Source organism: Anas acuta, chromosome Z (assembly GCF_963932015.1).
Source record: "Anas acuta chromosome Z, bAnaAcu1.1, whole genome shotgun sequence".
Taxonomy (NCBI): Eukaryota; Metazoa; Chordata; class Aves; order Anseriformes; family Anatidae; genus Anas; species Anas acuta.
Window position 1 is genome coordinate 31,204,833 of NC_089017.1, and position 16,838 is coordinate 31,221,670.

The 16,838-nt window shown below is 34.7% G+C and overlaps 1 protein-coding gene across 6 annotated transcripts in view; it reads left to right on the plus strand.

Moving 5' to 3' along the window:
* Positions 1-16,838, plus strand: part of DENND4C (DENN domain containing 4C) — a 70,455-nt gene that overhangs the window by 27,696 nt on the left and 25,921 nt on the right. For all 6 annotated transcript variants that reach the window (XM_068668071.1, XM_068668077.1, XM_068668073.1 and 3 more), the window contains 14 exons: positions 416-485; positions 1,729-1,898; positions 3,476-3,717; positions 4,634-4,700; positions 5,355-5,413; positions 6,723-6,867; positions 7,236-7,411; positions 10,532-10,632; positions 12,073-12,291; positions 13,317-13,462; positions 14,626-14,661; positions 14,910-15,040; positions 15,895-16,027; positions 16,487-16,693. In XM_068668071.1, the coding sequence (XP_068524172.1) occupies positions 416-485; positions 1,729-1,898; positions 3,476-3,717; positions 4,634-4,700; positions 5,355-5,413; positions 6,723-6,867; positions 7,236-7,411; positions 10,532-10,632; positions 12,073-12,291; positions 13,317-13,462; positions 14,626-14,661; positions 14,910-15,040; positions 15,895-16,027; positions 16,487-16,693 (1,902 nt within the window). The remainder of the gene's footprint in view (positions 1-415; positions 486-1,728; positions 1,899-3,475; positions 3,718-4,633; positions 4,701-5,354; positions 5,414-6,722; positions 6,868-7,235; positions 7,412-10,531; positions 10,633-12,072; positions 12,292-13,316; positions 13,463-14,625; positions 14,662-14,909; positions 15,041-15,894; positions 16,028-16,486; positions 16,694-16,838) is intronic.

The following is a 16,838-nucleotide window of genomic DNA, read 5'->3' on the forward strand; positions in this document are numbered from 1 at the left end:
AAAGGCTTCCAGTGAATGAATGAATGAATTAATTGAACACTGGAGGTGTTTAGAATTTCACTACTGATGATGAGGTTCCTGTAAGTGTCTGATTTTATATAATAAAGAAAATGTGGTGTGTGAAAGCTGCAAACAATCTGCTTCACTTTTCTCTGTACTTATGTGGAAGTAAATCAAAGAATAGTGTGGTGGTATGATTATTTTATGTAAAACTGTAATCTCTAAGAATGTGGAAAGGGTGACTTCTACATTCCTTGAGTTAAACACACTCAGCAGCCAAACAGTAATTTTATTCTGTAACACTTTTTATTTAAATATCTGCTCCATTTGTAAGTGGGAGTATATTTAAATACTTGGTTTCTGTGGTGCCTGCTGTTGTCTTTGCTTGCTCCAAGGTGAAATTTGTGTCTTTCAGTGGGGTTCCAGTGTATACCTTTGTTATAAGAAGTCTGTACCAGCTTCTAACTCCATAGCGTATAAAGCTGGTAAGTAATTTTAGAAGCAAACCGTCTAAGCATGTTAACGTAAAGATTCAGATACCTTCTTGAATTAAAATAAAAATTTTAAAAGCTGAGCATAGTCCGTCAAAATTCTTTTCCTAGAGCATGTCAATTGAAATCAACTTCTCTAATTCATTTGCTCTCATCGCTTTTTTCCAGGAAAAGAAAAAAAAGCTTAATAGAAACAGCATTGCATTGTATTAACTCAGTGTGTATCATGACAGGATAGGTGGCTTAGGAGTTTAAATGAAAAGTCTAGCAAGTGTTTCAGATGTAACAAATGATTTCATAGTTTGTGTCTTGTGCTGGTGGTGAAGAAGGAAGAGTAATTGAAAATTCCCATCAACGTTATTCATATTTCCTTTCATGCCGCACAGTTAATGCAATGTCTTTAATTGGAAATTTCAATTTGTTCATTTAATTTAGCTCCAAACCTATTCACTCCTTTCTTACTAAGGGAGAGTGACAATACTCTGAACAATAAATGAGAGAAACTTAAAGGAAAATAAAGATTTTCTGTCCTTTAAAAATTTTTAATGCATTGCCACAGATTTTTTTTTCCTCTGGAAGTAAAGAAAAACTTCCAAAAGAGTTTCTGCTGAGCATTAAACACAACAGAGTAAGCTATTAAGTAGAAGTGAAACACATAGAATAACAAAGTCAGTGTACCATTTAAAAAGTTGGATGAACAGTACAAGTAAACTGATGCTTGTGGACTCATTTTCTACAAGCAAGACTTAGATATACTTCTGAAAATGGAGTAACAATTTGTTAAGATTGAACACATTAACTCAGCAGAAAATACAGACCTAATTCATCCTATTTTCAGTGGAGATACTCGTACCACTATCCCAATAGATAATTAGCTCTTTCTTCATAGGAATTTCTTTGTAATAAAATCTGTTTCAATGCACATTTAAAATACCACAAGTAATTCCTGACTGATTTAAAGTCAAAATCTTCAGTAATAAGCTTTTACTATGTACTTGTAATTGACCTGTTATTGAAAGGCAGTATTCAGTATTCACGTACAATTTCTAAATTATTGTTATGTGGATGATTTAGTCTCACTGTTAAATGAGAGACTTTGTTCTTCTGTGGATGCAATCTTAAGTTATTAAGTCCAGATAAGCAACAGATATATCTCTATATTGCGGAAAATATATAGCTTACATTATTTAGGGCTTCTGGAGCAAATTCACTAACTTTTCCTTCTCCCATAATGAAGGCTTAATTTTCAGATACCCTCAAGAGAACTATGAGTCATTCCCATTGTCAGAATCTGTACCTCTCTTCTGCCTTCCTATGGGAGCTACTATTGAATGCTGGGACCCTCAAACCAAATATCCACTACCGGTGTTCTCAACATTTGTACTGACCTGTTCTTCTGCAGAAAAGGTATGGCTGCACATTGTGACTGTTTTTTGCTTTTACTTTAGATGTCTGATAAGGAGATAAAATAGGCAACATCTCTTCTGTATTTGACAAATAGTACTAAAGAAATTGTTAAATATTTCACTTCTAAATTTGTATGTCCTAAATGTTCTTATGAGGCAGAGGTAAACCAAAACAGGAAATAGATGGAAGAGTTAGTGCTGTTTAGAACCATATATGCAGAACTATATGCTTAGGAAACCTAAAATCACAAGGGATGGATTTCCTCTGTTCTTTCAAGAAAACTTCCCAGCAACAGAAGTGTAGCCTACATGTGAAGGTGATGTTCACTTACCATGTGTTAGAAATGTTGATGTAGTTGTGCTTTTCCCATGATTACATCAAAAGCTGGTTCTATGTGAATTTGTTTGAATGGGCTGTGCAGGTATCTGTGTGTATAAGCAGGAAGATGGTACCAGAAAACAACAGAAGAACAGAAAACTACTAGCTGAGAGGCAGTATATGAAAGGTGGTCAAGAACTGGTGATCTCCTGCAGCTAGTGATGCTGTCTGAATTCACATAAACTTATAAACTTAAAACGCCAAAAGTCTGTGGAATCTGTACACAGCACAGCAGCACCCACAGGCAACAAAAATGTGCTGCATGACTCAGCCCACGTGTAAGAAGTTAGTGTCTGCTATATGCAGACAAAGACTACAGGATTAGCACTACCTGATAAAACAAGGGAGTGCTTTTTGGAGGTTGGTGTCTCAGCTGTTGCTTTAACTTGCCAACTGTGCACAGTATGTGAACTACAAAAGGGAGTAAGTGACTGTAATATGTGGTTAGCTCTCTGTGACTAATAGACAATAGTTTGGCCCCATTAACGATGACAGCTTAACTTTTGCTGAGGCTCAGTCCCCCATCAGAGAAGTTTATATACTTCTCTATGGCCAAACAAGAAAAAGTGTTGTTCCAAGGTATTAATACTTCATTTGCAAGGGCGAATATAGTAGCTGCCAGTATTTTGCACAGAAATAACGTATGCTCTGGTACCCATCTCTCCCTGCTCTCCTTTTGCTGAACTTGCTAGAATAATTAACTTGCTAGAATAATTCAGTCAGTTAGGAAACTTGTGAAAACAATAAAAGAATATTAGAAATGATTGGTCCCTGTTTAGTTTGATTAAAATAGAGTCAAAGCTAAAATAATTTTCATTGTTTAATGTGGTAAAGATAAGAGAATGTTACAGCATACAGTCATCTTGTGAGGTGATTTTTTGACCAGTAACAGTTAATAGGTAGGGTTTTGTTATGGAATGCAGTTTGGTTCGTTCCCTTTCATTTTACTAAGTACAGATACTTTGAGTAATGTGCCATGACAAAAAGGAAGAGAGGCACAAGAGTCCAAAATATTTAATATTTCCTTTATAAGGGTGCTTAGTGTATGTTAGATAAATGAAAAATAGTTTTCACAAGCTACTAAGAAAACCACTGTACTATGTGTGCAAACACCAATGACTTATGGGTAGTTCAAAAACTGTAACCCAAACTTCTGTTAAATACCAAGTCTGCTCAGTTGTGTTTCTTCATTTTTTTAGGTTTATGGTGCTGCTATTCAGTTTTACGAGCCTTATCCCCAGGAGCTGCTAACAGAAAAGCAACAATTGCAGCTGGGTCTCTTGACAGCTGTAGAGAGGAAAGTGGTTACTTCCAAGTCCATCAATTCTAATAAATGTATCTGCCTTCTCTCACATTGGCCTTTCTTTGAAGCATTTCGAAAATTCCTGATGTTCATCTACAAACTGTCTGTCTCTGGACCTCATCCTCTTCCCATTGAAAAGTACGTAAAACATTTTTCAAGCTAATGTGTAAAGATGGTTATATCAGTTCAAGTGGTCATCTGATACATATGTCACACTTCCATAAGTACTGTATTTCCACCATTATCTTGGTTGCCCTGTGCAGCTTATATCGTTACTGATTGCACTGAGAGAAGTTTTAGTTTCTTCTGTTTAATAAGAGTAGCTTTTGCAGATTTTTACCATTGCTCTTCTGTTAAAATTTTTCAAGCCTGTGTAACTTCCTTTTAAACTTGTTAGACACAGAAAATGGTTGAGCTGTAAGAGACATGCCAGTGCTTGCAGTCCTGTGTTTTAGGTTATTAAATGTAAGCACAGGGGCTCTTTTCATTAGCAGTGCGTATGTGTCCATACTGAAGCGCTGCAACAACTGCAGATGAATTCTGTTTCACTCCCTCTACCTTCTGCTTCCTCACTCCTTTCCCTTCCTGGCTTCCCAACCCCATATATATGTATGTATAAAAATATGAACTTTATAGAGGATACTTTTCATTGTAAGGGATTCAAAAAAAAAAACATATTCATTGAAAGCTTATCTTCAAAACTGCATTGGACTTCTGGTAGCTAAGTATACTTTCTCCTAGCTAAGCCTGATGAGAAATTGTGTAACATGAAGATTGTCTACCAGAGATTTTTACATGATTTGCCTACATGGCCAGTGTGTTCTTACCTTTTCGATGCATATATGAAGCTGCCACTATTAATTTTCACTCGTGAAATGTGAGCGAGTGAGGCTTCTTTCTTTCAGTTTGTGTAAACAGGCTCCTAAACTTATCAAAACAGTAAATACATTGTACTTCTGTAACATATGGGATGTACAAATTCCAAAATGTGACATTGTTTTCAGTCCTTGTTTGTTCTCAGTGCTGGTTTTCTAACATCGTATCTTCTGTTCAGGCACATATCCCATTTTATGCACAATATACCTTTCCCTTCACCACAAAGGCCAAGAATTCTCGTGCAGGTAGGCAAAACATCTACTTTCATTTTTAGTTATCATAATACTCCTTTTTGCCTTTGAAAGCCTGGATTCTTGTATTAGGTTTTTTACTCAGCTTTGAATATCCAGCTGCTGGAAGGGAGATGGGAGGAGATGGGTGGAATAGCCTTCTCTTACATGGATATAAACCCAGGTTAACCTAGCAAAAGAAGCTATTTCAGATTTTGTGTGGTACAGACTGCAGAAGCATCCTACTTGCATTTTTGAAATTTCTGCCTTATATTGATCTTTCATTTTATGGACGTCATTTGCGCTGTGCCACTGGGGGTTGTTTGTTTTCTACCGTTCTTTCACTTGTCCACTACTGTGGTTCATATGTTAGTCCCCTGGGGCAGTCTCTTGTGATCTCTGCTTAACCACCTAGCAGTAGCTACATGTTCAACAATGAGTCATGAACAGTTTCTTGTAACTTCTGAGAATTATTTTGGTGACTAATACAAGCTCTGTTGACTTAGTGAACAAAAGCTCCAAACCTTTTTGATTCACATTTCTTGCATGACATTGTGACTCTGTCTGCCAGGCATTTTATTATATTATGGATATGTAGTTACACTGGAATATTTTACTTCACTAACTTTGGAATTGTTCTTGCCAATCATGAATTATTTTGTGTTTCAGCTTTCTGCCCATGATGCATTAATATTGTCTCAGCCAGTTTCTACACCATTACCACTAAGGTATCATTATCAATGTTTTAAACGTATTGTAATTGAGACATCCCAAGACAAATAGAAATGAAGCATAGAAGAAAGCCAAACACTATTTCAATATTATTAGATTTTATAAACAGAAAGCTCAATATGTATTTGAAACATTAGACAGTGTTGTTTTTATGACATAGACCTGTCCCTTATGAAAGAATAGTATTACTGATTATCCTGAAGAAAGGAGGCTGTAAGGAAATAATACATGTATTTAAGTATCTTCCATCTTTAGAATATAAACAGTAAAGACTTTTTTAAAAATACCATAGATAGATTTCTTGTTATCTTGAGCTACTTATCCCTTTTTGGTTCCAAGGGAGACATTTATGTTAAGCAGTTATGTGAAATCAATAAATGCCCAAGTGCACAAACACTTTGAAAATCCAAAATTATAACTTAAAATATTTGTGAATGAGGCTTGATGCAGTCTCTTTGGATAACACCTACAAGGCTAGAGTTCCTTATGAATATGACATGACTTATTGTTTGTTTGCTTTGGTTTTGCTTTTAATTAAAAAATAAATAAATAAATCACCCTTCTTTACATTTTTTTTCCTTAAATGTTATCATATATAATATTGTATATGCAAAAGGATACAATGTTTAAATCTCAGCTGCTGCTCAGCCACTTCAGGGAAAAATTGCAGCTAGCCATCAAACTGCAAAGTAACACGTAATTAGCATTATAAGGACAGATGTTACACCCCTCTTCTACTTTTACAGACATCATTAAAATTCCTAAATACATGTATGGTTTCCAAAGAAATGAAATGGAGATTAAACTGTAGAAACTAAATGCATGTTGGTATGAGAATGCTGAATTTATTTATTTATTTTCTACTTGACTAGTACTAGAATTTAAAATAGTGATACTATGATAAAATAGATACTGTAATTCATTATTCTTGCTTGAGGTAACATCCTATGAAACTAGTAGTGTTTTTTTGTGCTTGGATTCGCTGATGACTAGTTAGATCTGTGTTACTGTTAGGAAGTCAAGCTGCTTGTGCATAAGTGAGAGAGCCATAAACCACACAGTAGCATTTTAAGGCATATGTTTCTGTAACAGTACTTTTGAATTTACGTTTTTGTGTTGCAGTACAAGTCTCACACTGAGGTGCTAGCTATTAAATACTATTATTGCCACACATAAAATATCTAAGAATTATTCAACTTGTAGGTCCAAACAGCTCTCAGAAATTTAGTAGTGCCTCGCTCTCTCTTTTAATGTTTAAATCCTGTAACATTCTTTCCCCCTCTCTCCTTTCCATTTACCCCATAGTGGAGCAGACTTCAGTACTCTACTCATGAATCTTGGACCAGAAAACTGTGCCACCCTGCTACTCTTTGTATTGTTAGAAGGCAAGATCCTCCTTCATTCTCTTAGACCAGCTGTATTGACAGGAGTTGCTGAAGCTGTAGTAGCTGTAAGTACAAGGTGTTCTGCACAGCAGCAAGGGAAAATGTTGGAAACTCCATAATTACTATGAGGATTTTATAAGTTAAAATGATTGATGCATTAAATGATCATATTTTTCCTAGCAATGGCATTTAGTTATATCACTCTAGCATGTCTAATTACTATAATTGTTGAAGTGATCAATGCTTTTGCATAGATAAGTAAGAAATGTCCTGTAAACAAGTGATCAAAGTTGAAGACACTTTTTTGACAGTGTAACAGGGTTCCTAGCAATTTAATTTCAACTTGCTGCATGTAACAAACTTACCTGTTTTATGCTGTACAAGGTCTGTTGTCCTGTTTTAATGAATTGGTTTCATTTCATTTTTCCTTCAGATGATATTTCCATTTCAGTGGCAATGTCCATATATCCCCCTATGTCCTTTGTCTCTGGCTACCGTACTCAGTGCACCTGTTCCATTTATTGTTGGAGTTGATTCACGGTATTTTGATCTGTATGATCCACCACAGGACATTGTGTGCATTGACTTAGACACAAACATGGTGTACATGTAAGTTCTATGGGGTTTTTATATCTATCTGTAGATGGAGAAATTGCTGAACTACTTGAGAAAGAGCAAACTTTATTTAAAAACTGTTTTGTCAAATATGGTTTTGTTTCTGCCTATCCTCTGTTCTTCATCTTGCTTCTAATGCTTTATAGAGACTTGAAATTCACTAAGTCAAGGGTCAGCATTTAGGGGTTGCCAATAAAATTAAAAAATAAATAATGTGCTGCAGATGTTGCTTGAAATGATAATGTGTGTTTGTTTTCTTTTTCCTTCACTTCTCATACTGCTTATTTAGGAAATGGGACAAAAGCTAGAATAGAGGAAGAACAGTTTATTTTTATTGTGCCACCATTTTATGCATTTTCACCTTGCTTCACCACTTCAGGATTTGATTTGCCTGTGTCCATTGAATATTGGGTTTGAACATGAGAGTTTCAGGACCCTTCATGAAGCTTTTGAAGCTGTCTTGAATTCAGGACATTTTTTGTTAGTGTAATGAAATAAAAATAATTGCTTAAGTTGCAGGAGCTGACTTCTCAGTGAGATCAGTCAAGTAAAACTTTTTGTATTGTCTGTATTTGTTTTAAAATATTTTCATTTAATTATGTTTTGAGTGCTTGTCTTAAATAAAGTGTTGCATGAAGGGTTTCTTTACAACTTCTATAGGAAAGGCTAATCTAGAATTAATTTCTTCTGTGATAAATCTAAATGGGATTGTAAATACCTGATTTGAAAATGATTTATTAAATTTATAAATAATCTTTTCCATTTAGAGTAAATAGATCAAAAGTAGAAAGAGGGATGTAAGCTATCTGAGGGTGAACATCACTGAATAATGCGTGTCTCTTCTGTGTGAAAATATAGTCTTAAATCATCTCGTGTTGCTTTAACTCCTGCTTTCATTTTCACTAACTCGAATCAAAATTAGTCATTTGATCTATGGGTCACTTGAAAGCTTTCATGCTTTTCATTGCGTAAAAAGGATCCTTCCTATGATGCCCTACTGAATCAAATGCTTCCTTTAAATTATTGAAATGTATTGTGTGATTAGTAGCATCAAAGAAAAGAGTAAACAACAGAGTAGATTGTATTCATATCATATTTTTTATTTCCCTTTATTCTTCTTCTCCTGGGTCCCCAATAAAAACATTGCAAAAAACATTTTCATCATTGTATGTAAGGTATTATGCCATCAAACGAATAATTATGTGTGAAAGAAATGTAAGGAAGATAACTTGTTTATGTGAAGATACCTTTTGCAATGAAAAATGTCTTTTTTTTTTTTTCATAAGAAGAATGGAAATTGATGTCTGGGTTGAAAAAAAATAAAGAATTGGAGTAGGACAGTAGATTTAGCGGAGAAAGGAGACAGTAAAGATTCTGTTGGAATGAGTCATAGATAAAGTTGGCTACTAGTTACTGAACTAAAAATCTACCAGTGGCTGATGTCTTATCTGTCTACAACTGAAAAGATTCTGGCACCTTTTCCTTTAGTGTCTTTTAAGTCCTTAAGTCTGTTTCAGTGGCTCACTGATTTTTGTCTTTTGCTGACCATTTTGGACATATTTAATCTATGCTATTTACTTGACTGTAAGAGGAATTGAACATCTTCAACATTTGACTTCAAGTAAATGAGAGATATTGGTACCTGCATTATGAAACTTGGAGTTTTTTTGTTTTTGTTTTTTTTTAACCTGGAAATGAGGATACTTCTCCATTTTGGAGATATGTAGGTAAACTTCTGCATGTAGGTAAAATATTTCTGCATAGTAGAAGAATAACATCTGAAAAAATCAGTGTTTCCTAGTACATCAGTCTGCCTGACTGGCATCTTTCTAGGCCAAGTTTGCTGGTATCTTCCTTATGATAGACTAAAACTTCATTTACTGCCGAAACTACTGAATGTCTTTTATTCATTCAGCATCTTCCTTAAAGTCTTTTCTTGGATGTTTTCAACCATCTCTGTGAAAGTAACATCAAAAGCTCATTAAGGAAAGTAGCCTTTTTGGGTGCAAATTTGAGAGTTTTTTTTTATATGTAATATTTTTTTTTTCTTGCGTTTTTGGAACAGTACTGCTTATGTTGTTTATAGGCATGCTTTTGTGGTGGGGAAAAAAAGGAGATGATATCTGCAAGCATGCATTTTTATTTTTAATTCATTAATTTATTTATTTTTTTTTAATACATTTAATGTATACTTCCTCCTTAAGGAAGCTATGTGTCTGTGCCAACTGAGCAAACAGTTCTACTGATGCTAAGTGCAATGTGACAGTGACAGCATCAGCGGAAATAGTAATAACTGATTAGGTCTTGTGGCATCAATGTTTGCTCTACACCATATTAGGGAAATTCTGTTCCACTTTCTTTCTCCCATGATGAGCTTAGGAGTTCTTGTGATTCTCTCCCTTCTGTCTCTATATTCATCTGTTAAATGAGGTCTGGCATTGTATCCCTTGTTCCTCTGACAAAGATGAGCATACCTTCAGACCAATTTATCCCATTACTTAATCAACCACATAATTTCCAAATTGTAAACTGAATTTCCAATCTTCCTAATTCCTGGCAGCCTTTGATTGAAGCTGAAATTGGGAACTTAATTGTCATAGACATATGACAGTGACTGTAAAGCTTATGAGCATAGAGCTGCTTGACTGGTCTTCCAGCATTTTACAGGAATTTTACTTCATGTGGTAGTGGCAAACAGCCTTTATTTGTCAGTAGCAGAACAGCAAGTTTACAATAGTATAAACTAATAACCATATACAGATTAATGTGTTCAGATTATATTAGTGAGACTGGTATAGATTCTGAAAAGAAACTCAGCAATGTGAAACTTCAACCAAAAACTCTAAATCAGATCTCAATACAGATCCTCCTTCCAGAATGGAGAAAAATACCCATAAGTCAATTTATACTGCTCTTTTCTGAGGAAATGAAGTGCTGAGTTAATGTCACTCCATTTTATTATATTTATTATTTCTGACAAATAGGGACAGTGACAAGGTTTCTTTTCAAAATGATTTCCTTTTTCTGAAAATGAATTAACTTAGGCCAATGGAAGCTATTCTTTTCTATATGGTCTGTATTTTATATATCCTTTTATCCTCCCCTGTGTTTTAGATCAGATGATAAGAAGAGCACAAACTGGAAGCAGTTTCCTAAGAAGCCATGTAAAAGTCTGCTCAGCACCTTAAAGAAACTGCACCCACAGCTGGCAGCAGGTGAAATATCTAAATAAATGGGAAGGGATAAGAACAGAAACTGCCTAAAGCAGGGAAAGTAAATATTAGAAGAAAACTACTAAATTTTCTGATACACATCTACAGGTCTTATAATTTATAAGTAGTGTATAAATGTAAGGACTTCTTGGTAACGTGGTGTAAATCTTTTTAGACTTTTTTCTTTGTTGTCACTTCCTCAAAGTGGGGAATTTTCAGCCTTTAGTAACGATTAAGTTATATTTAAACAAAGGTTCAACAGAAACACATTTGGGTCTCAGCATAAACAAAGTTTATTGTTCTGATCAAAAATAATAAAGGAAATAAGTGTTTGAGTAAGATACTGCACAATACTCCAGGTATTGTGCAGATATAGTTGAATATCTCAGGTACTGACTTTTCTACAAAAGAAAATCCAGTAGCAAAATGTTGAAAGTATTTTTTTCAAAAAGAAGAGGAAAAACTGACCATCATACTAATGGCTTGGAAAGGTAAGAACAGAGTTGTAACTAAATTATTCTGCAGGTATATCTTCTATCTATCTGTAGACAGGATCTTTAAGACAATCTTGTTCAGAGTATGTTCAGTTGTGTATTTATAAAGGAGACAATGATAGCTTCATGGGTATACAACAGAAATAAAAAAAAAAGTTGGTAAACTATGAAAACAGAAAATGCATTAATTAGGAGTTGGGCTTTCTTGCCTTAATTTCCTTTCTTTCTTTCCTCTTTTTTTTTTTTTCCAGATTGCCTTTACTGTTAGAAAACCTCAACTTTTGTTTTGTTTTTGGTTTTATCAGCAGGGCATGACACTCTACTTAATGTGTAAATGCTGCAGACTGAATTCCCATTTCAACAGTATTATTTTATATTACTATTTACATTTATATTATAATAAAAAATCTGTAACTGTGTGTTCAAAGGTGAAGCAGTACCTGCTAGTTTTTTTGTTGTTGTTGTTTTCTAAGTCCAAGAATAAACTCTTTGTCATCTGCTTCTTTCCATCCTTTGGTATACAAAAATGTTAAAATTGTCACTGGAAAAATAGTTTAAAGCACTTTTTTTTTTCCTCAATGTGCAATTTTAAGTAATCAGCAGAACAGGGAAAACAGAATCCTTTGTGTTGACCTGTTACTGAAAGACAAAGTTTAGTTGGGAATGTGATAGCAAAATCTCAGTTAAGGTAATGCTCGTTTTCTCAGGTCACAGTGGCCTTGATAAGTTAGAAAAACACATAAGCAACTCCTGAAATAACTACTCTTTATATGGGCCAGATCAATTGGAAAGTAATAACAGGACAAGAAGAGAACTTATTTACAGTGTTGGTAATTTCTAAAGATGGGAAATAAAAAAGAAAAAAAAATCGTATTCAATATCTTGCAAATGTTGTCTATTCAACTATGCTGCATTTTAATACAGGATTGTGTATATTGCTGTTTGCTAGTTCACAAGAAAACGCCAGAAGGCTCAGCAGTGGAGATGACTCCTATCGAGGCAGATTTCTCCTGGCAGAAGAAGATGACAGAACTTGAGATGGAGATCCAGGAAGCTTTTCTACGTTTCATGGCATCTATTTTAAAGGGTTACAGAACGTTCCTCAAACCAATCACTCAGGCACCTTCAAATAAAGCAACTGCTGCTGATTCGTTGTTTGATCATCAAGGTGAGGTTAAGAGAAATAAATTGCTGATCGTATTGGAGTTAACCCAAATTTTCCGTTGATGCAACTCTTGGCAATATTTGGAATTGCAGTTATATAAAATGAAGCTGTTTGAAGTTGATTAGAATATTGATACACACAAATAGAATCCCGTTTTGTAACAACTCTGATATTAGAAAAATTGTCTTTCAATAGGGGGATGCCTTCTTCTCTTGGCACATTCTGTAAGGGCACTTCTTGGGAATTAAAGAATATTTCTCAATTTGTATGTAGAAAAAATGGCAGAAGCCCATTGATGAAGAGCAAAATAATGTTTTTGATATAAATGGGAAAATAAAAGAGTACTGGGCAGAGCTCAGAAACATAACAAAACAGTAGTTGGTAAAGGTCATCTTATTTTTTTCACTTTATCACTTACCATATCACCTTGACTTTTTCATATCTGTTCATCAGTTGAATGCTAGATAGAATGTCACTGGTGGCTTGTCTTCTTTTGTCTGATTGTTTGTTTGCTTTTTTCTTTTTTTTTTTTTGTGCGTGTGTGTGGGGGGGTATTTTGTGTTGTTTTTTTTTGGTTAGTGTTTTTTTGTTTGGTTTTGCTTTAAATTATCTAGAAAAGAGATTTGAGATGGGATTCTTATTTAAACACTTGAAAAATCATAAATGTTTACTTCTAGAATAGTGGAAGGGGATTTTTTTTATTACTGTCTAAAATGTTAAATGCTTCTGCATTTAATGAATGAGGTCACATTCTCCTTTTTTGTCCATAATAAGTCAACAAATCAGCAAACAGATTGTGATAACATGGGGATGATTGCATGCCATGTATTGTTAACTTTGTGGTAGAAATCTTACATAAACAAGTTTATTTTAATCTTCTGAATGCAAGTGATAAGTAGTTGTTTTTACTAATAAAGCCAATGTTTTATATATTTGCACTGTAAATGTTTTATGTTAACACTTTTACATTTTAGTTTCTTATGGAACTTGTAACTGGTATTTACTTCTGCGTTTCTTTTTCTAATCAGGATTTTTAAAAAGTAGAGACCGTGCCTATACGAAGTTCTACACGCATCTCACCAAAACGCAGATATTCAGCAGCTTTATTGAAGAGTGCAGTTTTGTGAGTGACAAGGATACTGGCTTGGCATTTTTTGATGACTGCATAGAAAAGGTGAAAAACATACTAAATTAAATTATATGCTTCTATTTTTTATTTTTTTTTGTCCTGCCTTTTACTTTTGAAGGCAGCTACCCTCTGTCACAAGTGTGAGAGACTGGAATTTTTGGTTATTATTGCTGAATTATATTCTTCCTTTGTCTTCTTGCATGGTCATCGTTTTCTGTGTTAATATAGGAGTCTGTCATTAAAGCCCTGCAGGATGTCAAGCTGTAAGAGAATGTGAAAAGTACCAGTTCATGACACTTTAACACAATGTCCTTTATATCTTCCTTTTTAAACAGTAATCTGCCTCACTCTAATTTAGACTTATCTACCACTGCCATCTGTGGTGTTCTTTTTCACATGACAAACTTCACATGATAAACTTTAAGCATAAAAATATGCCTAGTGCTCAGACTTGTGGTCAAAACTGATTTACAAAGATAAGACTTCATTTCATTGCATGTATTTCATATGAGAAAGATTGTTGTAACCCATTCATGTTTTTTTGAAGCCAAGACTTCAGCATGTTTCTAGGCTACATAGGTTATTAGGTTTATGACTTCATCTTAAAAATGACAGGTTCACAAGATAAAATTTCGGAGCTAGCGGTTTTTATATACTTTCTATGTGCATATGTGTGATCCCTTCTGGACAGAACATTGATTTTTGCACTAAGCTGTGCAAATAACTTGTTGATTCAGTATCGTTTCCAATCAAAATACCACTTAAAGCAGATCGCAAAAAAAAAAGTTTCAAAGTATCCTTGCCTTTATTTTTCTATATGCCAAGTACGGGGTGTGCATCTACAGTATGTGTCTAGACTATGCTCTGTTTAGTAATGTTGATAACTTAAAGTAATTGCAAGTTATTAATGTGTTGCATACTTAAATTGTCATAGTGAAAATATATGCAAAAAACAGTTTCTTTCAATTAAGTTAAAGCTTCTTTAATAGATTTAAGGTTTTTTGTTTAGTCCATAACGTCAACAGATTGAAAGCATTCTGATAACTTCTTGCTTTCAGCAAGGTATTTGAAAAAGAAAGTGCTTCCAGAGTAGTGTGAATACTTGGTATTACTTATTTAATATTTCAGTAAAACACATGGCTGTAATAGAATTATTTAGGATCTTTTTCCATTGAGAATAAGCTCTGATTTTTTTTCTCTTTTCCTAGCTCTTTCCAGATAAAGGAACAGAAAAAGGAGACAAGGTATTTTGACCCTCAGTATGTTCAGAGATAATTTACTGTGTAAAGAAGTGAAGAGACAGGGCTGTAGAACTGATATTTGAGCATTGATAACAAATATGATACATTTTATATATTGTGCTTACACATAATGTATAAAATCAAGAACAGAAACAGTGTATTTTAACATATATTTTAATATAATTAATATTAAAATGTACATTTTATCCCAAAGCTAAACTCAGGACTCAGATTACAAACTCTCCTTTCAGGTTGACGTAGATTCTGTTGAAGATGCACGGCTGATTGAGCTTGATGAGTCACAAAAAAGTGAACACACAGTGTTTGTAATGCCGCCAGAACCTCCCCCTGATGATGGACAAGACCGAGCACCAAAATACAGGTACAGTTCAATCAACTAACGTAGAGAAACTGGAGTATTAGAACACTTATGATGTTGAGCAGGGCAGATATTTCAGCTTGGCACAAGACTCACCTTAATAAATGGTAAGGACGTATTTAAAAAGATGTGATCTGCCTGGACTCCAGTAAGTTTCTCGAGGCCTGGAAGTATGTTGTGTGGGCACGTTTGAGGGCAAGTTTTTGGTTGTAGTTTTTAGTAAGCTTTTGGTTGTAGTTTTTAGTAACTACTTGCCAACTTTGTAGTAATGCTTTGCTACGTGTATTTAATGTCTATCTTTCCTTGAGCCATTTACGTAGATTTTGTAGGAACTGTCTTCATTCCAGGGTAGGAATGACAGGGGGTGGGTAATGGATTTGGCCAGTACTATTGATCTGCAACTCATGAACCAAAAGAAAAAAACACCCTTTCCACTTCTCAGATTTCTTCCATTCGGTGTTTTTCAGCCCTATGCAGGAAGTGTGGAGTTGCACACACTGTGGTTATGTTTTTCTTGCTCTTTCTTGGAGGCAAAGAAGTTTGTTTCCAGCTGTTGTTGTTAGTAATTATCATCAGTGCTTCCCAGACCTACGTGGTGTGGATGGTGGTCTGGTTCTTATATCCATGGTCTACTGGGATTTAATGTCCAAGGCTACTTCTTTTTTGTGATATCTTAGTGAACAGGACTAAAAGGATCATGTTATAAATATACATATAAATCCCCTGGTTCCTTTATTTTCCTGTTTATCAGTTCTTTGCATGCAAGTTGTCTTTGTAAGGCTTTCCTGGTATCAGCAGATACATAAAAAGCTTTTCCCTACTTTTTTTTTTTTTTTTATATATATATATCTATGTAGCTACAAAAACTTTCCACGACTAGATTTCAAGCTCTTTGACAGGCCTCAGGAACTCAAGCTCTCCTTCAGCAGACACCCAGCTGGAAGCAGCATTTCAAATAGTCCAGCACTCATGGCAAAGAGGACAAAACAGGTCAGATAAGTCTTACCATAATCACCGTGTGAATACTGAAAGATATTAAGCTGCTTTGATAAAATTACTGCTGCATATTTATACTACAAATTACTTTGTTGGAGACTAAGTCTATGTGTAACTATCGGGAAGCAAAACTTGCCAGGAAAAGAAATGGAAAGCAAAAGATTAGCATCTGAGATAAAAGTTTACCGTCAAACTAGTCATTAAACTTCAGGCCATGATACAAAACAAAATGAAATTAAAATGAATGCTTAAAATGGGGGGAAGGCATAATTCAGATGCTATTTTTTGTTTGTGGAGAACCTTCAAAAGAGGGTGCTAAGAATAGAATGGCAGTTTAGTGTTTGTCCATTGTTATTAAATGCCTACTTTTAATAGCTTAGTATCTGAGTTAGTAATGTTTTCTAGGCTCTGGTTGTTCACCTTTGTCATCTTTGTTTTTTTTCACCCTTACAGGAAATAAAAACAGCCCATAAGTTAGCCAAGAAGTATTATGTAAGCCCCCCACAGTGGGCTAAATGTCTCTACAGTCACAGTTACAGCTTATGGTTTATTTGTCTGCCAGCCTACATCAGAGTTGCACATCCCAAGGTCAAAGCACTGCAGCAGGCATATGATGTTCTAATTAAAATGAGGAAAACTGACGTGGAACCACTAGATGAGGCAAGTCTGTTTAAAATATCATTACCATGAACACAGAGCAGAAGACAAAGTGCAGATATAGTGTGTTTCACCACCAACAGCAGGTTAAGCATTCTCACAGTCTGACCTGTTTTAAAGCTACATCAAAATGGTCTTACAAAAGTCT